Genomic DNA, 27,139 nt, shown 5'->3' with positions numbered 1-27,139 from the left:
CCACTAAATCGGATCATAAATTCGGTCATGGAGACTGTTAAACAATATTTTATGGCCCTAAGAAAAAATCGGATCGATAAGTATCCCCTCAAGCAACCCCGTGGCCCGTTCGAAATTTGCCCGCATTACAAATGGAGTAGTACACGAGCCGGAAGAAAAACAGAGTATGGGTCGAACCATTAAATCATATCATAAATTCAGTCTCAGAGACTGCCATACAATATTTTATAGCCCTAATAAAGAATCGGATCGATAATTATGCCCTCACGCCACCCCGTGGCCCGTTCGAAAATTTGCCCGCATTACCAATGGAGTAGTATACGAGCCGGAAGAAAAACATAGTATGGGTCGAACCACTGAATCGGATCATAAATACGGTCATGAAGACGGCCATACAATATTTTATAGCCCTAAGAAAGAATCAGATCAATAATTATGCCCTCACGCCACCCCGTGACCCGTTTAAAATTTTGCCAGCATTGACAAAGCAGGTAGTACATAAGCCAGAGGAAAAACTGAGTATGGGTCGAACCATTAAATCAGATCATAAATTTAGTCCTAGAGACTGCCATACAATATTTTATAGCACTAATAAAGAATCGGATCGATAATTATGCCCTCACGCCAACCCGTGGCCTGTTCGAAATTTTTCCAGTATTGCCAAAGGGGATAGTACACGAGCCGGGGGAAAAACTGAGTATGGGTCGAACCACTAAATCGGATCATAAATTCGGTCCAGGAGACTACAATATAATATTTTATGACCTTAAGAAAGAATCGGGTCAGTAAATATGCCCTCATTCCACCTCGTGGCCAGTTCGAAATTTTGCCATTATTGCCATAGGGGGTAGTACACGAGTAGGAGGAAAAACTGAGTATGGGTCGAACCACTTAATCGGATAATAAATTCGGTCATGGAGACTGCAATACAATATTTTATGACCCTAAGAAAGAATAGGATCAATAACTATGCCATCACGCCACCCCGTGGCCCGTTCGAAATTTTAACCGCATTGCCAAAGGAGGTAGGTAGTACACGAGTAGGAAGAAAAAGAGTGTATGGGTCGAACCACTGAATCGATCATAAATTCGATCATGGAGACTGCCATACAACATTTTATGGCCCTAATAAAGAATAGGATCAATAATTATGCCCTCACGCCACCCCGTGGCCCGTTCGAAACATTGCCAGTATTGCCAAAGGAGGTAGTACACGAGCCGGAGGAAAAACTGAGGATAGGTCGAAACACTTAATCGGATCATAAATTTGGTCATGGAGACTGCCACACAATATTTTATGGCCCAAAGAAAGAATCGGATCAATAATTATGCCCTCACGCCACCACCTGGCCTGTTCAAAATTTTGCTAGTATTGCCAAATGGGTAGTACACGAGCCGGAGGAAAAATTGAGTACAGGTCGAACCACATAATCGGATCATAAATTCGGTCATGGAGACTGCCATATAATATTTTTTGGCCCTAAGAAAGAATCGGTTCGATAATTATGCCCTCACACCACCCCGTGACCCGTTCGAAATTTTGCCCGTATTGCCAAAGGGGGTAGTACACGAGCCGAAGGAAAAACTGATTATGGGTCGAACCATTGAATCGGATCATAAATTCGGTTATGGAGACTGCCATACAATATTTTATGGCATTAAAAAAGAATCGGATAAATAATTATGCAGTCACGCCACCCTGTGGCCAGTTCAAAATTTTGTCTATATTGCCAAAAGGGGGTAGTACACGAGGAGGAGGAAAAACTGTTTATGGGTCGAACCACTAAATTGGATCATAAATTCGATCATGGAGACTGCCAAACAATATTTTATGCCCCTAAGAAAAAATCCGATCGATAAGTATGCCCTCACGCAGCCCCGTGGCCCGTTCGAAATGTTGCCCGCATTACCAATGGAGTAGTACACGGCAGGAAGAAAAACAGAGTACGGGTCGAACCACTGAATCCGATCATAAATTCGGTCATGGAGACAGCCAAACAATATTTTATGGCCCTAAGAAAAAATCGGATCGATAAGTATGCCCTCACGCAACCCCGTGGCCAGTTCGAAATTTTGCCCGCATTACCAATGGAGTAGTACATGAGCCGGAAGAAAAACAGAGTATGGGTCGAACCACTGAATCGAATCATAAATACGGTCATTGAGAATGCCATAAAATATTTTATGGCCCTAAGAAAGAATCAGATCGATAATTATGCCCTCACGCCACCCCGTGACCCGTTCAAAATTTTTCCAGCATTGACAAAGGGGGTAGTAAATAAGCCAGAGGAAAAACTGAGTATGGGTCGAACCATTAAATCATATCATAAATTCAGTCTCAGAGACTGCCATACAATATTTTATAGCCCTAATAAAGAATCGGATCGATAATTATGCCCTCACGCCACCCCGTGGCCCATTCAAAATTTTTCCAGTATTGCCAAAAGGGATAGTACACGAGCCGGAGGAAAAACTGAGTATGGGTCGAACCACAGAATCGGATCATAAATTCGGTCCAGGAGACTACAATACAATATTTTATGGCCTTAAGAAAGAATCGGATCAATAATTATGCCCTCACGCCACCACCTGGCCCGTTCGAAATTTTGCCAGTATTGCCACGGGGGTAGTACACGAGCCGGAGGAAAAACTGAGTATGGGTTGAACCATTTTATCGGATCATAAATTCGATCTAGGAGACTACAATATAATATTTTATGACCTTAAAAAACAATCGGATCAATAATTATGCCCTCACGCCACCCCGTGGCCAGTTCGAAATTTTGTCATTATTGCCAAAGGGGGTAGTACACGAGCCGGAGAAAAATCTGAGTATGGGTCGAACCACATAATCGGATCACAAATTCGGTCATGGAGACTGCAATACAATATTTTATGACCCTAAGAAAGTATCGGTTCAATAATTATGCCATCACGTCACCCCGTGGCCTGTTCGAAATTTTTCTCGCATTGCCAAAGGGGGTAGTACATAAGCCAGAGGAAAAACTGAGTATGGGTCGAACCGTTAAATCAGATCATAAATTCAGTCTTGTAGACTGCCATACAATATTTTATGGCCCTAAAAAAGAATCGGATCGATAAATATGCCCTCACGCCACCCCATGACCCGTTCAAAATTTTGCCAGCATTGACAAAGGGGGTAGTACATAAGCCAGAGGAAAAACTGAGTATGGGTTGAACCATTAAATCAGATCATAAATTCTGTCCTAGAGACTGTCATACAATATTTTATAGCCCTAATAAAGAATTGGATCGATAATTATGCCCTCACGCCACCCCGTGGCCCGTTCGAAATTTTTCCAGTATTGCCAAAAGGGATAGTACACGAGCCGGAGGAAAAACTGAGTATGGGTCGAACCACTGAATCGGATCATAAATTCGTTCCAGGAGACTACAATACAATATTTTATGGCCTTAAGAAAGAATCGGATCAATAATTATGCCCTCACGCCACCACCTGGCCCTTCGAAATTTTGCCAGTATTGCCACAGGGTATAGTACACGAGCCGGAGGAAAAACTGAGTATGGGTTGAACCATTTAATCGGATCATAAATTCGATCTAGGAGACTACAATATAATATTTTATGACCTTAAAAAGGAATCGGATCAATAATTATGCCCTCACGCCACCCCGTGGCCAGTTCGAAATTTTGTCATTATTGCCAAAGGGGGTAGTACACGAGCTGGAGAAAAATCTGAGTATGGGTCGAACCACATAATCGGATCATAAATTCGGTCATGGAGACTGCAATACAATATTTTATGACCCTAAGAAAGTATCGGTTCAATAATTATGCCATCACGTCACCCCGTGGCCCGTTCGAAATTTTTCTCGCATTGCCAAAGAGGGTAGTACATAAGACAGAGGAAAAACTGAGTATGGGTCGAACCGTTAAATCAGATCATAAATTCAGTCTTGAAGACTGCCATACAATATTTTATGGCCCTAAGAAAGAATCGGATCGATAAATATGCCCTCACGCCACCCCATGACCCGTTCAAAATTTTGCCAGCATTGACAAAGGGGGTAGTACATAAGCCAGAGGAAAAACTGAGTATGGGTCGAACCACTAAATCAGATCATAAATTCTGTCCTAGAGACTGTCATACAATATTTTATAGCCCTAATAAAGAATTGGATCGATAATTATGCCCTTACGCCACCCCGTGGCCAGTTCGAAATTTTTCCAGTATTGCCAAAAGGGATAGTACACGAGCCGGAGGAAAAACTGAGTATGGGTCGAACCACTGAACCAGATGAAAAGGGATAGTATTGCCAAAGGGGGGAGTACATGAGCCAGATGAAAAACTGAATATGGGTCGACCCATTTAATCGGATCATAAATTCGATCAAGGAGACTACAATATAATATTTTATTACCATAAGAAAGAATCAGATCAGTAATTATGCCCTCACAACACGCCATGGCCAGTTCGAAAATTTGCCATTATTGCCAAGGGGGTAGTACACGAGCAGGAGAAAAATCTGAGTATGGGTCGAACCACATAATCGGATCATAAATTCGGTCATGGAGACTGCAATACAATATTTTATGACCCTAAGAAAGTATCGGTTCAATAATTATGCTATCACACCACCCCGTGGCCCGTTCGAAATTTTTCCCCGCATTTCCAAAGGGGGTAGTACACGAGCCGGAAGAAAAACATGGTCGAACCACTGATTCAGATCATAAATTCAATCATGGAGACTGCCATACAACATTTTATGGACCTAATAAAGAATCAGATCAATAATTATGCCCTCACGCCACTCCGTGGCCCGTTCGAATTTTTGCCTGTATTTCCAAAGGGGGTAGTAGACGAGCCGGAGGAAAAACTGAGGATGGGTCGAACCACTTAATCGGATCATAAATTTGGTCATGGAGACTGCCATACAATATTTTATGGCCCTAAGAAAGAATCGGATCAATAATTATGCCCTCACGCCACCACCTGGCCCATTCAAAATTTTGCTAATATTGCCAAAGGGGTAGTACACGAGCCGGAGGAAAAATAGAGTATGGGTCGAACCACATAATCGGATCATAAATTCGGTCATGGAGACTGCCATATAATATTTTTTTGCCATAAGAAAGAATCGGATCGATAATTATGCCATCACACCACCCCGTGACCTGTTTGAAATTTTGCCCGTATTGCCAAAGGGGGTAGTACACGAGCCGGAGGAAAAACTGAGTATGGGTCGAACCATTGAATCGGATCATAAATTCGGTTATGGAGACTGCTATACAATATTTTATGGCTTTAAGAAAGAATCGGATCAATAATTATGCAATCACGCCACCCAGTGACCCGTTCCAAATTTTGCATGTATTGCCAAAGGGGGTAGTACACGAGGAGGAGGAAAAACTGAGTATGGGTCGAACCACTAAATCGGATCATAAATTCGGTCATGGAGCCTGTCAAAAAATATTTTATGGCCCTAAGAAAAAATCGGATCGATAAGTATGCCCTCAAGCAACCTCGTGGCCCGTTCGAAATTTTGCACGCATTACCAATGGAGTAGTACACGAGCCGGAAGAAAAACAGAGTATGGGTCGAACCACTGAATCGGATCATAAATTCGGTCATGGAGACTGCCAAACAATATTTTATGGCCCTAAGAAACAATCGGATCGATAAGTATGCCCTCACGCTACCCCGTGGCCCGTTCGAAATTTTGCCCGCGTCACCAATGGAGTAGTACACGAGCCGGAAGATAAACATAGTATGGGTCAAACCACTGAATCGGATCATAAATACGATTAAGGAGACTGCCATACAATATTTTATGGCCCTAAGAAAGAATCGGATCGATAAATATGCCCTCACGCCACCCCATGACCCGTTCAAAATTTTGCCAGCATTGACAAAGGGGGTAGTACATAAGCCAGAGGAAAAACTGAGTATGGGTCGAACCATTAAATCAGATCATAAATTTAGTCCTAGAGACTTCCAAACAATATTTTATAGCCCTAATAAAGAATCGGATCGATAATTATGCCCGCACGCCACCCCGTGGCCCGTTCGAAATTTTTCCAGTATTGCCGAAGGGGGTAGTACACGAGCCAGATGAAAAACTGAGTATGGGTCGACCCATTTAATCGGATCATAAATTCGGTCCAGGGGACTACAATATAATATTTTATAACCTTAAGAAAGAATCGGATCAGTAATTATGCCCTCACGCCACTCCGTGACCCGTTCAAAATTTTGCCATTATTGCCATAGGGGGTAGTACACGAGTAGGAGGAAAAACTGAGTATGGGTCGAACCACTAAATCGGATCATAAATTCGGTCATGGAGACTGTCAAACAATATTTTATGGCCCTAAGAAAAAATCGGATCGATAAGTATCCCCTCAAGCAACCCCGTGGCCCGTTCGAAATTTGCCCGCATTACCAATGGAGTAGTACACGAGCCGGAAGAAAAACAGAGTATGGGTCGAACCATTAAATCATATCATAAATTCAGTCTCAGAGACTGCCATACAATATTTTATAGCCCTAATAAAGAATCGGATCGATAATTATGCCCTCACGCCACCCCGTGGCCCGTTCGAAAATTTGCCCGCATTACCAATGGAGTAGTATACGAGCCGAAAGAAAAACATAGTATGGGTCGAACCACTGAATCGGATCATAAATACGGTCATGAAGACTGCCATACAATATTTTATAGCCCTAAGAAAGAATCAGATCAATAATTATGCCCTCACGCCTCCCCGTGACCCGTTTAAAATTTTGCCAGCTTTGACAAAGCAGGTAGTACATAAGCCAGAGGAAATACTGAGTATGGGTCGAACCATTAAATCAGATCATAAATTTAGTCCTAGAGACTGCCATACAATATTTTATAGCACTAATAAAGAATCGGATCGATAATTATGCCCTCACGCCAACCCGTGGCCTGTTCGAAATTTTTCCAGTATTGCCAAAGGGGATAGTACACGAGCCGGGGGAAAAACTGAGTTTGGGTCGAACCACTAAATCGGATCATAAATTCGGTCCAGGAGACTACAATATAATATTTTATGACCTTAAGAAAGAATCGGATCAGTAAATATGCCCTCATGCCACCTCGTGGCCAGTTCGAAATTTTGCCATTATTGCCATAGGGGGTAGTACACGAGTAGGAGGAAAAACTGAGTATGGGTCGAACCACTTAATCGGCTAATAAATTCGGTCATGGAGACTGCAATACAATATTTTATGACCCTAAAAAAGAATAGGATCAATAACTATGCCATCACGCCACCCCGTGGCCCGTTCGAAATTTTAACCGCATTGCCAAAGGAGGTAGGTAGTACACGAGTAGGAAGAAAAAGAGAGTATGGGTCGAACCACTGAATCGATCATAAATTCGATCATGGAGACTGCCATACAACATTTTATGGCCCTAATAAAGAATCGGATCAATAATTATGCCCTCACGCCACCCCGTGGCCCGTTCGAAATTTTGCCAGTATTGCCATATGGGGTAGTATAAGAGCCGGAGGAAAAACTGAGGATGGGTCGAACCACTGAATCATATCATAAATTCGGTCATGAAGACTGCCATACAATATTTTATGACCCTAAGAAAGAATCGGATCAATAATTATGCCCTCACGCCACCACCTGGCCCGTTCGAAATTTTGCCAGTTTTGCCAAAGGGGGTAGTACACGAGCCTGAGGAAAAACTGAGTATGGGTCGAACCATTTAATCGGATCATAAATTCCGTCCAGGAGACTACAATATAATATTTTATGACCTTAAGAAAGAATCGGATCAGTAATTATGCCCTCACGCCATCCCGTGGCCAGTTCGAAATTTTGCCATTATTGCCAAAGGGGGTAGTACACGAGCAGGAGAAAAATCTGAGTATGGGTCGAACCACATAATCGGATCATAAATTCGGTCATGGAGACTGCAATACAATATTTTATGACCCTAAGAAAATAGCGGTTCAATAATTATGCCATCACGCCACCCCGTGGCCCGTTAGAAATTTTTCTCGCATTGCCAAAGGGGTTAGTACATAAGCCAGATGAAAAACTGAGTATGGGTCGAACCATTAAATCAGATCATAAATTCAGTCTTTGAGACTGCCATACAACATTTTATGGCCCTAATAAAGAATCAGATCGATAATTATTCCCTCACGCCAGCCGGTGACCCGTTCAAAATATTGCCAGCATTGACTAAGGGGTAGTACATAAGCCAGAGGAAAAACTGAGTATGGGTCGAACCATTAAATCAGATCTTAAATTCAGTCCTGGAGACTGCCATACAACATTTTATGGCCCTAATAAAGATTCGGATCAATAATTATGCCCTCACGCCACCCCGTGGCCCGTTCGAAATTTTGCCAGTATTGCCAAAAGGGGTAGTACACTAGCCGGAGGAAAAATTGAGGATGGGTCGAACCATTGAATCGGATCATAAATTCGTTCATGGAGACTGCCATACAATATTTTATGACCCTTAGAAAGAATCGGATCAATAATTATGCCCTCACGCCACCACCTCGCCCGTTCGAAATTTTGCCTGTATTGCCAAAGGGGGTAGTACACGAGCCAGATGAAAAACTGAGTATGGGTCGACCCATTTAATCGGATCATAAATTCGGTCCAAGAGACTACAATATAATATTTTATGACCTTAAGAAAGAATCGGATCAGTAATTATGCCCTCACGCCACCCCGTAGCCAGTTCGAAATTTTACCATTATTGCCAAAGGGGGTAGTACACGAGTAGTAGGAAAAACTGAGTATGGGTCGAACCACTAAATCGAATCATAAATTCGGTCATGGAGCCTGTCAAACAATATTTTATGGCCCTAAGAACAAATAGGATCGATAAGTATGCCCTCAAACAAACCCGTGGCCCGTTCGAAATTTTGCCCGCATTTCCAATGGAGTAGTACACGAGCCGGAAGAAAAACAGAGTATGGGTCGAACCACTGAATCGGATCATAAATTCGGTCATGGAGACTGCCAAACAATATTTTATGGCCCTAAGAAACAATCGGATCGATAAGTATGCCCTCACGCAACCCCGTGGCCCGTTCGAAATTTTGCCCGCATTACCAATGGAATAGTACACGAGCCGAAAGAAAAACATAGTATGGGTTGAACCACTGAATCGGATCATAAATACGGTCATGAAGACTGCCATACAATATTTTGTGGCCCTAAGAAAGAATCAGATCGATAATTATGCCCTCACGCCACCCCATGAACCGTTCAAAATTTTGCCAGCATTGACAAAGGGGGTAGTACATATGCTAGAGGAAAAACTGAGTATTGGTCGAACCATTAAATCAGATCATAAATTTAGTCCTAGAGACTGCCATATAATATTTTATAGCCCTAATAAAGAATCGGATCGATAATTATGCCCTCACGCCACCCCGATACCCGTTCGAAATTTTTCCAGTATTGCCAAAGGGCACGAGCCGGGGGAAAAACTGAGTTTGGGTCGAACCACTGAATCGGATCATAAATTCGGTCCAGGAGACTACAATACAATATTTTATGACCTTAAGAAAGAATCGGGTCAGTAATTTTGCCCTCACGCCACCCCGTGGAAAGTTTGAAATTTTGCCAGTATTGCCAAAGGGGGTAGTACACGAGCCGGAGGAAAAACTGAGTATGGGTCGAACCACTGAATCAGAGAATAAATTCAGTCATGGAGACTGCAAAACAATATTTATGACCCTAAGAAAGAATATGATCAATAATTATGCCATCACGCCACCACGTGGCCCGTTCGAAATTTTGCCCGCATTGCCAAAGGGGGTAGTACACGTGTAGGAAGAAAAAGAGAGTATGGGCCGAACCATTGAATTGGATCATAAATTCGATCATGGAAACTGCCATACAACATTTTATGGCCTTAATAAAGAATCGGATCAATAATTATGCCCTCACGCCACCCCGTGGCCAGTTTGAAATTTTGCCAGTATTGCCAAAAGGGGTAGTACAAGAGCCGGAGGAAAAACTGAGGATGGGTCGAACCACTGAATCGGATTATAAATTCGGTCATGGAGACTGCCATACAATATTTTATGACCCTAAGAATGAATTGGATCAATAATTATGCCCTCACGCCACCACCTGGCCCGTTCAAAATTTTGACAGTATTGCCAAAGGGGGTAGTACACGAGCCGGAGGAAAAAGTGAGGATGGGTCGAACCACTTAATCGGATCATAAATTTTGTCATGGTGACTGCCATACAATATTTTATGGCCCTAAGAAAGAATCGGATCAATTATTATGCCCTCACGCCACCACCTAGCCCGTTCAAAATTTTGCCAGTATTGCCAAAGGGGGTAGTACACGAGCCGGAGGAAAATTTGAGTATGGGTCGAACCACATAAACCGATCATAAATTCGGTCATGGAGACTGCCATATAATATTTTTTGGCCCTAAGAAAGAATCGGATCGATAATTATGCCCTCACACCACTCCGTGACCCGTTCGAAATTTTGTCATTATTGCCAATGGGGGTAGTACACGAGCCGGAGGAAAAACTGAGTATGGGTCGAACCATTGAATCGGATCATAAATTCGGTTATGTAGACTGAAATACAATATTTAATGGCCATAAGAAAGAATCGGATCACTAATTATGCAGTCACGCCACCCTGTGACCCATTCAAAATTTTTCCTGTATTGCCAAAGGGAGTAATACACAAATAGGAGGAAAAACTGAGTATGGGTCGAACCACTAAATCGGATCATAATTTCGGTCATGGAGACTGTCAAACAATATTCTATGGCCTTAAGAAAAAATCGGATCGATAAGTATGCCCTCAAGCAACCCCGTGGCCCGTTCGAAATTTTTCCCGCATTACAATGGAGTAGTACACGAGCCGGAAAAAAAACAGGGTATGGGTCGAACCACTGAATCAGATCATAAATTCGGTCATGGAGACTGCCAAACAATATTTTATGGCCCTAAGAAACCATCGGATCGATAAGTATGCCCTCACGCAACCCCATGGCCCGTTCGAAATTTTTCCCGCATTACCAATGGAGTAGTACACGAGCCGGAAGAAAAACAGAATATGGGTCGAACCACTAAATCGGATCATAAATACGGTCATGGAGACTGCCATACAATATTTTATGGCCCTAAGAAAGAATCAGATCGATAATTATGCCCTCACGCCACCCCGTGACCCGTTCAAAATTTTTCCAGCATTGACAAAGGGGGTAGTACATAAGCCAGAGGAAAAACTGAGTATGGGTCGAACCATTAAATCATATCATAAATTCAGTCCTAGAGACTGCCATACAATATTTTATAGCCCTAAGAAAGAATCGGATCGATAATTATGCCCTCACGCCACCCCGTGGCCCATTCGAAATTTTTCCAGTATATTGCCAAAAGGGATAGTACACGAGCCGGGGGAAAAACTGAGTATGGGTCGAACCACTGAATCGGATCATAAATTCGGTCCATGAGACTACAATACAATATTTTATGACCTTAAGAAAGAATCAGATCAGTAATTATGCCCTCACGCCACCCCGTGGACAGTTCAAATTTTTCCAGTATTGCCAAAGGGGGTAGTACACGAGTAGGAAGAAAAAGAGAGTATGGGTCGAACCACTGAATCAGATCATAAATTCGATCATGGAGACTGCCATACAACATTTTATGGCCCTAATAAAGAATCGGATCAATAATTATGCCCTCACGCCACCCCGTGGCCAGTTCGAAATTTTGCCAGTATTACCAAAAGGGTAGTACACGAGCCGGAGGAAAAACTGAGGATGGGTTGAACCACTGAATCGGATCATAAATTCGGTCATGGAGACTGCCATACAATATTTTATGACCCTAAGAAAGAATCGGATCAATAATTTTGCCATCACGCCACCACCTGGCCCGTTCGAAATTTTGACAGTTTTGTCAAAGGTGGTAGTACTTGAGCCGGAGGAAAAACTGAGTATGGGTCGAACCATTTAATCGGATCATAAATTCGGTCCAGGAGACTACAATATAATATTTTATGACCTTAAGAAAGAATCGGATCAGTAATTATGCCGTCACGCCACCCCGTGGCCAGTTCAAATTTTGCTATTATTGCCAAAGAGGATAGTACACAAGCCGGAGAAAAATCTGAGTATCGGTCGAACCACATAATCGGATCATAAGTTCGGTCAAGGAGACTGCAATACAATATTTTATAACCCTAAGAAAGTATCGGTTCAATAATTATGCCATCACGCCACCCCGTGGCCCGTTCGAAAATTTTCCCGCATTGCCAAAGGGGGTAGTACACGAGCCGAAATAAAAACAGGGTCGATCCACTGAATCAGATCTTAAATTCGATCATGGAGACTGCCATACAACATTTTATGGCCCTAATAAAGAATGGGATCAATAATTATGCCCTCACGCCACCCCGTGGCCCGTTCGAAATTTTGCCCGTATTGCCAAAGGGGGTAGTAGGCGAGCCGGAGGAAAAACTGAGGATGGGTCGAAACACTTAATCGGATCATAAATTTTGTCATGGAGACTGCCATACAATATTTTATGGCCCTAAGAAAGAATCGGATCAATAATTATGCCCTCACGCAACCACCTGGCCCGTTCAAAATTTTGCCAGTATTACCAAAGGGGGTAAGTAGTACACGAGCAGGAGGAAAAACTAAGTATGGGTCGAACCACTGAATCGGATCATAAATTCGGTTATGGAGACTGCCATACAATATTTTATGGCCATAAGAAAGAATTGGATCAATAATTATGCAGTCACGCCACCCTGTGACCCGTTCAAAATTTTTCCTGTATTGCCTAAGGGGGTAGTACACGAGTAGGAGGAAAAGCTGAGCATGGGTCGAACCACTAAATCGGATCATAATTTCGGTCATGGAGACAGTCAAACAATATTTTATGGCCCTAATAAACAATCAGATCGATAAGTATGCCCTCACGCAACCCCATGGCCCGTTCGAAATTTTGCCCGCATTACCAATAGAGTAGTACACGAGCCGGAAGAAAAACAGAGTGAGGGTCGAACCACTGAATCGGATCATAAGTTCGATCATGGAGACTGCCAAACAATATTTTATGGCCCTAAGAAACAATCGGATCGATAAGTATGCCCTCAAGCAACCCCGTGGCCCGTTCGAAATTTTGCCCGCATTACCAATGGAGTAGTACACGAGCCGGAAAAAAAACAGAGTATGGGTCGAACCACTGAATCGGATCATAAATTCGGTCATGGAGACTGCCATACAATATTTTATGACCCTAAGAAAGAATCGGATCAATAATTATGACCTCACGCCACCACCTGGCCCGTTCGAAATTTTGACAGTTTTGCCAAATGGGGGTAGTACTTGAGCCGGAGGAAAAACTGAGTATGGGTCGAACCATTTAATCTGATCATAAATTCGGTCCAGGAGACTACAACATAATATTTAATGACATTAATAAAGAATCGGATCAGTAATTATGCCCTCACGCCACCCCGTGGACAGTTCGAAATTTTGCCAGTATTGCCAAAAGGGGTAGTACACGAGCCGGAGGAAAAACTGAGGATGAGTCGAACCACTGAATCGGATCATAAATTCGGTCCAGGAGACTAAAATATAATTATTTATGACCTTAAGAAAGAATCGGATCAGTAATTATGCTCTCACGCCACCCCGTGGCCAGTTCAAAATTTTGCCATTATTGCCAAAGGGGGTAGTACACGAGCCGGAGAAAAATCTGAGTATGGGTCGAACCACATAATCGGATCATAAATTCGGTCAAGGAGACTGCAATACAATATTTTATAACCCTAAGAAAGTATCGGTTCAATAATTATGCCATCACGCCACCCCGTGGCCCATTCGAAAATTTTCCCGCATTGCCAAAGGGGGTAGTACACGAGCCGGAATAAAAACAGGGTCGAACCACTAAATCGGATCATCAATTCGGTCTAGGAGACTGCCATACAATATTTTATGACCCTAAGAAAGAATGTGATCAATAATTATGCCCTCACGCCACCCCGTGGCCCGTTCGAAATTTTGCCCGTATTGCCAAAGGGGGTAGTAGACGAGCCGGAGGAAAAACTGAGGATGGGTCGAACCACTTAATCGGATCATAAATTTTGTCATGGAGAGTGCCATACAATATTTTTTGCCCTAAGAAAGAATCGGATCAATAATTATGCCCTCACGCCACCACCTGGCCCGTTCAAAATTTTGCCAGTATTGCCAAAGGGTGTAGTACACGAGCCGGAGGAAAAATTGAGTATCGGTTGAACCACATAATCGGATCATAAATTCGGTAATGGAGACTGCCATATAATATTTTTTTGCCCTAAGAAAGAATCGGATTGATAATTATGCCCTCACAACACCCCGTGACCCGTTCAAAATTTTGCTCGTATTGCCAAAGGGGGTAGTATACGAGCCGGAGGAAAAACTGAGTATATGGGTCGAACCATTGAATCGGATCATAAATTCGGTTATGGAGACTGCCATACAATATTTTATGGCCTTAAGAAAGAATCGGATCAATAATTATGCAGTCACGCCACCCTGTGACCCGTTTAAAATTTTGCCCGTATTGCCAAAGGGGGTAAACACGAGTAGGAGGAAAAACTGAGTATGGGTCGAACCACTAAATCGGATCATAAATTCAGTCATGGAGACTGACAAACAATATTTTATGGCCCAAAGAAAAAATCGGATCGATAAGTATGCCCTCACGCAACCCCGTGGCCCGTTCGAAATTTTGTCCGCATTACCAATGGAGTAGTACACGAGCCGGAAGAAAAATAGAGTATGTGTCGAACCACTGAATCGGATCATAAATTCGATCATGGAGACTGCCATACAACATTTTATGGCCCTAATAAAGAATCGGATCAATAATTATGCCCTCATGCCACCCCGTGGCCCATTCGAAACATTGCCTGTGTTGCCAAAGGGGGTAGTACACGAGCCGGAGGAAAAACTGAGTATGGGTCGAACCACTGAATTAGATCATAAATTCAGTCCTGGAGACTGCCATACAATATTTAATGGCCCTAAGAAAGAATCGGATCGATAATGATGCCCTCACGCCACCCCGTGGCCCGTTCGAAATTTTGCCAGTATTGCCAAAGGGGGTAGTACATGAGCCAGAAGAAAAAACTGACGATGGGTCGAACCACTGAATCGGATCATAAATTCGGTCATGAAGACTGCCATGCAATATTTTATGGCCCTAAGAAAGAATCAGATCGATAAATATCCCTCACACAACCACGTGGCCCGTTCGAAATTTTGCACGCATTGCCAAAGGGGTACTACGTGAGCCGAAAGAAAAACAGAGTATGTGTCGAACCACTGAATCGGATCATAAATTCAGTCATGGAAACTGCCATACAACATATTATGGCCCTAACAAAGAATCAGATCAATAATTATGCCCTCACGGCACCCCGTGGCCCGTTCGAAACATTGCCAGTATTGCCAAAGGGGGTAGTACACGAGCCGGAGGAAAAACTGAGTATGGGTCGAACCACCGAATCAGATCATAAATTAAGTGCTGGAGACTGCCATACAATATTTTATGGCTCTAAGAAAGAATCGGATCGATAATTATGCCCTCACACCACCTCATGGCCCGTTCGAAATTTTGTCACTATTAACAAAGGGGTAGTACACGAGCCAAAGGAAAAACTGAGTATGGGTCGAACCACTGAATCAGATCATAAATTCAGTCCTGGAGACTGCCATACAATATTTTATGGCCCTAAGAAAGAATCAGATCAATAATTATGCCCTCATGCCACCCCGTAGCCTGTTCGAAATTTTGCCCGTATTGCCAAAGGGCGAGCCGAAGAAAAACTGAGTATGGGTCCAATCATTGAATCGGATTTGTTCACAAACCAGTTTAAAATATAAAAAAACAGGTTGGGTTGAAACCTGCTCGGTTTGGTCAACAAAAGTCAAAATCGGTTCATGATCAGCTTTGGTTCGAGTTGAAACCGTCTCTTGACCATGTTACGATCGGTTTCAGTTCAAGTTTTATTAGGTTTGGAACCAACTTTGATGAAGAGGATTACAAACCAGTTTATACATAATTAGTTTTAAACCGGTTTATACATAATCAATTTTACACCGATTGAATTTTAGTTCGATTTTTATATCAATTCGGTTAACCGCGACTGTTTCTATAACAAACACCCCAACAAAACCCAAAACCATAACCCAACATTAGTTAATACTGTATAACTTATTAACTTGTTACTTATTTTGTACCTGTTTCCATTAACCTTCACCAAACCAAACTCCAATCCGTATTCATATATTATCCCAAATCAAATCAAAATAAGGGCTTATATCTTCATACCTTCTTCATATCTTCATCATCAAAACCCCAAATTCACCATAATAATCAATCAATCTTCAAACCTCTGATGGCGAATACATCAACCTCACCATCCACATCAATAACCCCATCCTCTGACACTCCAATTCCACCCAATTCAGATCCACCACTAAACCCTAACCCTAACCCTAACCTCACCACCAATCTGCCACCACCACCGCCGCCGTCACAGACGCCCCAGGTTCAATCGTTTGCTCCGCCGGTGTTCCGGCCGCCGCAATACGGTGCGGTTCCGAACACTGGGTTTCAGGTGCAGCCGCCAGGTCAGCAAATGATGTACGGGCAGCCGCCGATGAGGATGTATGCGCCCGTGCATGTGCCCGGGCCGCCGAATGGGTATCAGATGAATAATCCAGGTGGGTCCTGTTATTTGGGTTTTGATTATTGTGTTGGTTTGGAATGTGTGTAGTTAATTAAACTTTTTTTGGTGGTGGTGTGTGGATTTGATGTGTTTGTGTGTCGGTTTAGCCGATTGTTATAGGAATTAGTTGGCGGGAACTTGATTGGTATCGGGTATCGGGTTATAGGAACGGTGTGTGTAACATGTCTAGTTTAGCAGTTAAAGAATACTATAACTAAAATTTTGCATAGTAAAAATAGTTTAGTTATATAATAAATGAATTAAATAAGTTCGGTTGATGCTTCAGCTTCAGTGTTGTAGAACTTGATGGTCGGCTGGTGGGGGTGGGGACTAGCGATTAATCGGGATCAATTGGATTGGAATTTTTTAATGTGATTTCAGTGACACGCGCATTTTTATGCGTATTTGACAGTTTTACATACATATATACACATTTTTATATGCAATTTTTACAGTTATACACATACACACACAGTTTTTGTATGTAATTTTCAGTTTTATATACATACACACACACCTTTTTATAAATAATTTACAAAGGTTGGCAGGAATTTACAGAGTTTCGCCTGAAATTGCCCAGAAATTGGCCGGTGATTTGGTCCAACTAGCGATTAATCGCCGACTAGTCCCAAATTTTCTAATACTGGTTTGCTCACTCTGATATTCGATGTGCGTAAAGAAACGAAATCGGCTTAATAATAATAATTTATATTGAAACATGGATAAACATATCTTTGGAATACCCTCTTTTATCAAAACTAGTTATTATTATTACTATTAAATTTAACCAAAATTTTGAACTTGAGGGCATAATTCAAAGTGTTAAACTTGAAGAAAGAATCCTTCGCCTCTTACAGGTTTCGAACCTGGAATATCCAATTACTCAGCATGAGTCTTAACTGCCATACCAAGCCCTTTTATTGTTAATCCTCTATCTCAATAAGTATATATATCAAAACAGTTTGTGAAACAAAGTGGATAATATAACTTGTTTAGATTATAACTTGTTCAGTCTATGTGTAGATTTAGCCATTAAAGAGTCTGTAGGTGTGCATAATAGTGAAAAATTTTTGGTCATTAGCAATTGTGAGGAGTTAGAGCTGGTTTAGGGACTAGTGATGAAAAGATGTTTTCTGGTACAGTGTCCTATTGATCGATATCTTGGTGAAAACGGTTTGAAGACTGATCATTACTTCCACAACTTTTTTGGTATGCAAACATTTTGCCTAGCTTTTTCATTATTTTTGAAACTTAGAATAACTTTTAAGGGGAAAAATCTACTTTCTGTGATCCAAAATGACCCTAAATGTTGTGAATTCGACAACCTTTTTGGTATGCAAACATTGTGCAAATGTTCATGTTTAGTAAGGTTTATACTGTAGTCTACTTTCCCTTTAATGGGTTCTCAAATCGTGATTTGTCGGCAGCAGAACATGCTTGCAACTGAGTGCTTTCTGCCCTTTACATGCCAAGGTATCACAATCTTTTCAGCTATACTATTTGGTTTCAGTTTTTTGCATCTGTTACTGTGTATGATGGTTCTATAATAGTTCAAATTTTTAAAACTGTGGAACACAAATTAGAATGTGAATGTCTTGTCATCAAGACCTTTTGGAAGTCTCTTGTTGACACAAGGCCACTATTTTTCAGCATGCATGAGGTAAGCTGCTTTGTATAATCATGATCTAAGAGTTCCATATTCTTGTATATAATTTTTATTCAGGTTATCTATTCAGCCGGTGTGCCTATGCTTCGATCTCTAATTGCTTGTAGTATTTGGGTAAACATTGTTTATTATTTTGTGTTACTAAGTCTGATTTATAATATACTTTGTTGAGTGTGTTGAATAGAAGAATGTTATAGAAGTAATAATCTCTTTAACCTTATCTAACAAGTTTGCATAGTTTTGTTTGTCTTATTTATGCAGGAATGATTCGTTATGCACCTCCTACATATCCTCAAATGCTTCGACCCACGTATCCTCCAAGACCACCTGGAGCAATAGGAGTCATTCCAACTTTACAGCGCCCTCCAGTTATGCTTATGCGAGGCCCAGTGATCCCTACGATTGTGAGGCCACCTGTAAATTTAGCCGTAGCTCAAACTGAGAAGCCAATGACCACAATTTATGTTGGCAAGATAGCATCAACAGTGGACAATGATTTCATGCTCTCCCTTTTGCAAGTAAGGCTGTTGTCTCTCATCTTTTTTTTTCAATTTAAATAAATCTGCTTTATTGGCTCTGTCAAATGATAAAGTGTTTTTAAAAAGTACGAAAAGACAAATATACCCTTGTATTGATGCATCAAGTAGCAATGACTCGATGTAAGAATCTATGGTAGATTTTTCATTTTGCAATATTTCTCCGTATTTTTAGTCGGACTTTGTATAAATGATTTTAGTGTTCATGTGCTTAGTGCTTACACATGTAAACGGAAACTGAACAATAAAATTGTTTAATAAACTTGGGTACCCTTTACGTACATTTTTCCTTTTTTATAATTGGAAACAGATTTTAGTGTTCATGTGCTTACACATTTAAATGTATTTTGAAGCTTTGCGGGCCTGTTAAAAGTTGGAAACGTGTTCCGGATCCCACTACTGGAGCTTTGAAGGGATTTGGTTTTTGTGAATTTGAATCTGTGGAAGGAGTTTTACGTGCTTTACGGCTACTGAGTAAATTAAGTATTGACGGCCAGGAGCTAATGGTATGTTAAATCTTCTTTTTATAATTCCACTTGTCAAGTAATTTTTTATGGATTTTATAGATTTTTCTAGTTTTAGTTGATAATTACTTTATTTAAGTTACTTGGCTTCAACTTTGCAGTTGAATTTTGACAAAGCAACTAAAGAGTACCTCAAGCGTTTTGTTGAGAAGAAAAAAGAGGATTCAAAAAAATCGAAGGCAACAGATGCTGAAGGTGCTGGTAAAGAGGAAAAAACCACATCTCCAAAGCCTTCTGTGGATGAATCAAAGGAAGACGATAATAATAATAATAATAATAATAATAATAGTAACAATGAAGCAAACAAAGAAATTGATGATTATGCTTCATTTGGACTTGTGACTGATGAAGATAAAGAAGCTAGTGAAAAGCTTTCAGGAATGATAGAAGAGAGGATAAAGAATAAGCCTCTCCCGCCACCACCACCGCCACCACAAATTTCCCCCGATGCTGGTGGAAATTCAATCGCTGATCACCCTGCAAAGTCTAAAGATGGTGATTCTGATGCTGATGCAGCGAGAAGTGGTAAGTAATACTTCCACACACAGTACTGTGTGTTTACTTAATAAGTGGTCAATTTAGGTTGAGGTTTACTTTAAATCAGGTCAAATCAGGGTTTTAGCTTAAGAGGAATGTGTCAAGTGAGTCTGTCGGGTTGAAAGTCGTTTAAATTGAATTTTTAATACATAAAATCTCTAAAAATCATTTATCTGAACATGTAGATTATTATTGTAATGGTATTGCTCTCTTAGTCCTAGTTCAAAAAAAAAATCAGTTTATATCAAAGTTTGAAGAAAAAACGAGAAGTGTTTGCAGGTCAAACCAATCGGACCTGTTTTGACCCCCAATAATAATGTTTTGTTTCGATTTAACTCTTTCTGTAATGACTTCACATGGAAGTTTACAACCCATTCTTTTTAATAATGGACCGGTTTATTTGTCTTTTTATTCAAACGGGTAAAACAAACATTTTAGATGTTGGATCTTAAAATCTATTTTTAATGCATACAACTTGCTAAATCCTCTATTTAAACATCTAGGTTATTATTGTAGCTGACACGTTTAAACTATGTTCCTTTAATCATTGTTAGCACACTCGCCATTTAACTTGATATCTGCTAGCAAATACGTGGCAATTGGTTGTTTTTGTCATTTGATGTTGGCCTTTCAATTTGCAGCAGAAGATAAAAAAGATGAAGAGAAACCAACAAATGAAAACGAGAAGCTTGAAACAAGTTCACCCGATCGAAACAGTAAAAAAGAGCGAGAATGGGCCCGTGAAAAAGAACGGGAATTGGAAAGATACGAAAGAGAGCGTGAGCAAGAACGGGCTAAACGAGAGCGGGAACGAGAATACAAAATCCGTGAAGAAGAACGTCGATATCGGGCTCGTTTGAAAGAGTGGGAAATTAGAGAAAAGGAGAAAGAACGGGCCCGGAAACAGGAGAGAGAAAGGGAAAAGGATAGAGAACAAGATAGGAAATATGAGATAATAGATCAAGAAAATGATGATACTTATAGTAGAAAAAGAAAATATAGAAATAGCGGTGAAGAAAGAGAGGAAAGAAAAAGGAGATTAAGGGAGAAAGAAGAGGATCAGGAGGATAAGATCAAAGAAATGGAAGAAATTGCTGAGGCTAAAAGGAAAGAAGAAGAAGAACGAGAGAAACTGAAAGAACAACAAAAACATGCATTAGAGATTTTATCTGCTAATAGTAATAACAATACCGCTAACGGAATTGAAAATGCTATGCTAGTTGATGGGAGCTTATTGGAATCCAGAAATAAGGCTGTTGACCACCAGTCAACAGATGTTGAGATGGAACATGGAAATGAGATTGGTAAGTATTGGTAGTTTTAATTCGTTTTAATTAGTAACTAGTTGATTTCAGTCATATTATATATCAAATGGGTCAATACCTCAAGTTCATGGGTAAAACGGGTTAAAAGTTGTCATAGTGTTAATATTTAGATGCCAATCTTCAAAATTTTTATTATTCAAACAATTATGCATTATTTTTATTTTTAATGGTATTTGAACCTCAACACGGGTATACGGTTTACCTTCCAACAAATTAAATACCTTTTTAATAGAATAGGTGTTGTAGTTTATTTTATTGTACATTATAATATTATTTATGTATGTACTGTTCACATAATAGGTAACAAGATTACCCAAAACGGGGCGAGTGATGATGCCGAAACAAAACAAAGCAACACACTTGGGCCCAAAAAGTTAGGGTTTGGTCTTGTGGGGTCCGGGAAAAGAACAACGGTACCGTCACTTTTCCATGAAGAAGATGAAGATGCACAAAAGGACAAAAAAATGCGGCCTTTGGTTCCAATAGATTATTCAACAGAAGAATTACAAGCTGTTAGAGAAACCACACCGGTCCCACCTTCTAACTTGGCTGCAGCTGCTGAATTTGCAAAACGAGTTGGAGAAAAGCCCGATTCAGATCGGGATCGAAGTAGACGAGCCCATGATCGTGATCGATCTGGCCACCGGGACCGGGACCATGAAACTAGTCGGGCTCGAGATGAGAAAGAAAAAGTTAAGACACCAGATAATAAGAAGCTTCTGGATGCAAAACAGTTAATCGACACCATTCCAAAAACTAAAGATGAGCTGTTCTCGTATCCGATAAATTGGGAGGTTTATAATATGGTTAGTATATTTACTTTACTCTTGCTTTTTGTCTAGTTTAAATGGGTTGGTGTCTGACCCGATTCGTTTGTTAAAAGGGCTGAGGGGTGTAAATGAGCCGAGCCAGGTCTGTGTTCGACTAGGCTCGAGCTCATTTTGATTTACAGGAGCTCGAGCTTGAGCTCAGTTCGTTTCGAGCTCTTTTTTTAGAGCTTGGCTTGTTTATTATTATATATTAATTAATTAATTTATATACATTTTTTAATATTTTTATATGTTGAGAAAAGCCTTAAACGAACCTAAGCTCAGTTCGAGCTCGTGTGCAGTAACTTTAACAAGTCAAATCTTGGTTCGAGCTTGGTTGTGCAGTGAATTAATACATAGAGAAGTCTAAAAACGTTAAAACTTAAAAAATCTTCGAGGCTTGTTAAGGCTCAACGAGCTTAAACGATCTCATACAAGGCTCAAGCTCAGGCTCGATAACTAAACAAGCTTTATTTGAGGCTCTGGCTTGATAAGGCTCGGCTCGTTTCAAGCCTTTTATGAGCCAAACATTGTATTTGTGTCATTTTACACGATGATTGTTTGAGTGTTTGACGATATTATACAGAACGGATTACATGAAAGAATGAGACCATGGATCTCCAAGAAGATAACCGAGTTTTTAGGTGAAGAAGAAATGTCACTTGTTGACTACATAGTTTCAAGCACTCAAGAACACGTGACAGCAGACGAAATGCTTGATCGACTTCAATCTATCTTGGACGAGGAAGCTGAAATGTTTGTGCTTAAAATGTGGAGAATGCTTATTTTCGAAGTCAAGAAAGTGGAAAGCGGTCTTGTAGGTAGATCGAAAGCATAATCAATGAACCACCTTGTTGTCATTCTGGTATTACTGAAAAACTTGAATCTTTGTTATTAGCACATTTCTTTTAATAACCAAATTTTATGTCAACTTTTGTCAATTAATCAATCAATCTTTAGAACATTTAATTTTTCATCTTTAATCAGTGTAGGGGTAAAGTTGTTTGTGATCCTGTTTTTGTTCATTTGGCAGTTAGAAATATCTAAATATTATAAATCTTTTTGTTTTTCTCTTATTTCATGATAAATCATACTACAGTTTATTATTACCACATGCTTATGGTAATAATGTTATATGATATTTGTGTTTGCTTTAATGCAACTTGTTCTTATGAATGTGTTCGAAACGACTAGTATTTTGACCAACCTGAACCGGTTTGAACCCTTAAACCGATTTGTGCATCTCTATTGAACACACCATAGTTATAAAGATTGTGCTTAGCCGTCGATTAATCTAGTCTATTCGTCAAAATTGAATCTTTTTATATATAATAATTTTGCTTATGTATATTTGAAAAATTACATATAAAATCGAATGGGATTAGTTTACTGTTAATCCCGCTTAATTTTCGGTGCATACTCTGTCGTTCAACTAGCGTCTATTTAGCGAGTTCTAAAACATTGTGCACGCTCTTACCATTGTTTAAAGCAAAATATTTTTTTGAAATTAAGTCAAATAACTGTGGTTTGATTCAAATACACAGTTTTCTAAAAATAGGAAATCATTGAAAGCGTATCAAGCGGGCTTTGATTGAACTCAAACTAGCGTAATTGGAATTGCCTCGTCGAACTCAACGGTATTAATTTTTCCACTTTTCGATTTCTAGCTTGTAGATTTAGAATTTTTGTTTATATCATCGTGTCTTATTTATTATCGCACTTTTTGTTTACTTTTGTCATTGTGTTTTTTTCTTGACATTATGTTATATTACTTAGCATTGTGTTATATTTTGCTTGACATTATGTTATGCGTTTCATGTATAATAAGCTAGTTTTTGTTTTCAAGTTTTGAAAATTCGTATAGATCCTATTGGAATTCTAACAATTTATCCTTTTCTAGCACATATGTATTCACATCATTAACTTAAAACAACTATCGATTAGCTAAAAGAAGGTAAAAAGCGCTCTGTCATGTCACTGCCACGTAGGCATGTAGTCTATCACTAACTTTACCAGTTTTCCATAAGAAATGTGTTATGTTTTAACTAAGAACACAATTATTATTTAATCTTTTTTGTTATATAAAAGTAAGAGTGGTTAAACTTGATTGGTTATATTTGTTAAGAGTGGTTAAACTTGATTGGTTAGATTTGTAGTTAGCCCCACTTTAGTAGTGCCCAAAAGAGCCACTCCTTAGGCCATGTGTAGTGGGCGAGAAAAGGGGGGGGGGGGGGGTGGGGGATTTGGGGCGCGAACACCGCCCCCTAGACGAATTGTGGGGCGAAATGTTGGGGGGCGACATTAACTTGTCCGGCGAATTGTTCTTGGTGGGGCCAGCATGTATGGATTGTGTGTGTGCATATATGTATGTGTGTGTATATGTATATGTATATGTATATGTATATGTATATGTATATGTATATGTATATGTATATGTATATGTATATGTATGTATATGGAAAATGAATCCTAGAAACAACCCGAACCAATCGAACCACCCATTCCCTCCTTTCGGTCAACACCATGGTTCGCAAAACCAACCGAACGTGAACTTACAATGGAACCCGATGAACCTAAACCAACCGAGCCAACTGTTTCAATTTCCCGACCCGAACCGAACCTAAACATGTACGCCAACCGAGCTATATGGTTTTTTATATTTTTAGTTATGTATTTTTTTAGTTATTTTTTTTGGTATTTCTTTTTAATTTTAATGCATTTTTATTTAATTATTTAAATAAATTGGTTTTTATTTGATTAGTTTAATTTATAAAAAGAAAATATTAAAAAAAAATATTGTGGGCCCAACTTGTAGCCCCTACACCATTACACCCTAAAAACAAATTCGCCTCCTTTGCTGACTAGGCGCCACGTGTCACAATTCACCCCTAATTGTAGCCCCTCCACTACACATAGCCTTACAACTCTATTCTGATTGGTTTTGTTTCTTTTAGGTTAGTCCAATTCAAGAGCGGATTGAATCATTAAATGATAAATATGTAGATCAAGAGCGGATTGGGTATCCCTTCACGTCTCCACCATATATGATGCGTCTAATATGGAAGTTGACTCATTAGAACCTCTAGACCAAGTGGTGCATACCAAGTTCGAAGATCCAAACGTAGCATTCATATACCAATTAAACATTGATAATAAGTCCACCAAATCTCGAAGATTGCAGGAGATCATGACAAATTAATATTTTTCTTATTATTAGTTTTTGTATGTCGTATTAATTTTAAAAGATACGCTTCTTGTTTGTTAAGTTTCTTTTTATTTTAAATACTTTGTTTTTATAGTCATAATATGGTCATAAAGATCATAATATGGTCCTACATTCTTGTTCTTTTTCTCTATTGTTGTTGGGAGATTGAGCATCTCGAATACGGTCTTATCACATAGCTTATGAAAAAAGTTATAGAGAGAATAAGTAGACCGCCAACCAGCCTGGTTGTAGATCACTTGGTTTTTATCAAGACCGATTCCAGTCAATCGGTCTTCGAGAAAAAAATTACATGTAAAGCATACGGAAAGCACAACAATCAAGAGCTTTTGTGCTTTTAACCAAAATACTATGATAATGGATTAATACATAATATTATTAAGACTACCAAAAGAAATTAACAACATTTGTGTAACATGTTTAACACAATTATAGCACCGATGTTTCATGATTCACCTCATTTAATTACCTTCAAGTTTCATAATTACCATTTACAACATTAAATAGCGAAAAAAACATTAGCGTTCGACTTATCTATTTCTTCTTCTTTGGGTTATCTTTAGTCTTTTCACGGGATATGCCTTCTCATATAAAACGTGACATCAAGGGCGTAGATTTACATGGCAAGAGAATGAACGGATTAGATTTAAATAACACGTGAAGGGGATGTTGAATACTCGACGCACTTCGGATTGTCTTTTTGCTCGTCTTTACTATCCATCAAATAACAGGTGAAAGTGAAGACTGCTGCCTGAAAAAGCATGACATCTCCATGCGAAGGGGCTACATATTCAAGACAATGAATCGTCCTGTTACCATTGCATTTCCACCCGCAACATCTTCTAGACGGGGTGGGATTTTATTTAAGTTGAATCCAATCCCATTCCCAATTCCAATCACTCTGTAAAGGCATAAAAACCCGATTATTCCATCAAAAGAAAGAGGAATTGTTTAAAAACTCGGTAAGATTTTAAACGTTTAATTTCGAAGAAAAGGAAACAAAAATAAAAAGAAACATCATTAACCAAAGAGATACATTTAAAAAAAATTAATATAATATTTAACAGTCTTTTTTTTTATCATAACTCAAGAATAAACTCAATGGGATTTAGAATTTTATAATTAAACAATAAAGAGCGCTTTAGATCTTCAAGATTACAACAAAGAGAGAGTGAAATTTCATGGCTTACCATATACTAGTTTTAAACAGCTGAATCACGGTCGATGGATCTAGTAATTCCAATATAAAATATCATGGAATGTTTTGGATTGATAACCAACGAGAGAAATAGAAGGTTTATGAGGTTTGAGAGAAATGGGTGTCGGGTTTTGAAGCTTTTGAAACAATAACGATAAGTTTCAAGTTTAGATGCCATACAAAATAAGAAAGAAAGATAATTCGGCTGAAAAGGGATGAAAAATATAAAGCCAAAACAAGCGTATATATAGCGGAATATGAGATGGCTTGTATCAGGAATTATGGAATTACAGCAGAAGATGAGCTGGCTTGTATCGGGATTTGAGTAATATTATAGCAAAATGAGCTGGCTTGTATTGGGAATTATATAATTTTATATATATATATATATATAGGGTGCAGTTACTGTACGCTAATGCTTAACGTACGGTAAGTACGCGAGACGCTCAAAGGCAAAAAACAAAGGCAAAACCCTAAAACGCTCACAAAACCTTAAACGCTCAAAAACCGTCTTTGTGAAAAAAAGTGAAAAATTGATCGATTAACCATCCAAAACTGTTT

At 39.7% G+C, this 27,139-nt stretch overlaps 1 protein-coding gene across 8 annotated transcripts; it reads left to right on the top strand.

The window, feature by feature from the left end:
- The first annotated feature begins 16,371 nt into the window (after positions 1–16,371).
- On the top strand, positions 16,372–23,131 carry LOC143579291 (RNA-binding motif protein 25-like). Of its 8 annotated transcripts, none has more exons than XM_077062641.1 (9): positions 16,610–16,755; positions 17,903–17,969; positions 18,191–18,233; positions 18,688–18,944; positions 19,316–19,468; positions 19,588–20,011; positions 20,665–21,327; positions 21,649–22,154; positions 22,744–23,131. In XM_077062641.1, exons 3-9 carry the CDS (start codon positions 18,194–18,196, stop codon positions 22,993–22,995), a joined length of 2,295 nt encoding a protein of 764 aa, XP_076918756.1. In that variant the 5' UTR covers positions 16,610–16,755; positions 17,903–17,969; positions 18,191–18,193; the 3' UTR covers positions 22,996–23,131. The 8 variants fall into 8 exon arrangements, with proteins under 8 accessions (XP_076918752.1, XP_076918751.1, XP_076918756.1 ...); XM_077062640.1 differs by having other exon boundaries at positions 18,188–18,233; XM_077062639.1 differs by having other exon boundaries at positions 17,903–18,233.
- The last annotated feature ends 4,008 nt before the right edge of the window (positions 23,132–27,139 follow it).

Source organism: Bidens hawaiensis, unplaced genomic scaffold, assembly GCF_021521415.1.
Source record: "Bidens hawaiensis isolate Kalapana, Puna unplaced genomic scaffold, B.hawaiensis_p1.1 tig00029652_1, whole genome shotgun sequence".
Classification (NCBI taxonomy): Eukaryota; Viridiplantae; Streptophyta; class Magnoliopsida; order Asterales; family Asteraceae; genus Bidens; species Bidens hawaiensis.
The sequence above is the reverse complement of the archived record's forward strand: the minus strand, read 5'-3'. Positions and strand labels throughout refer to the sequence as shown.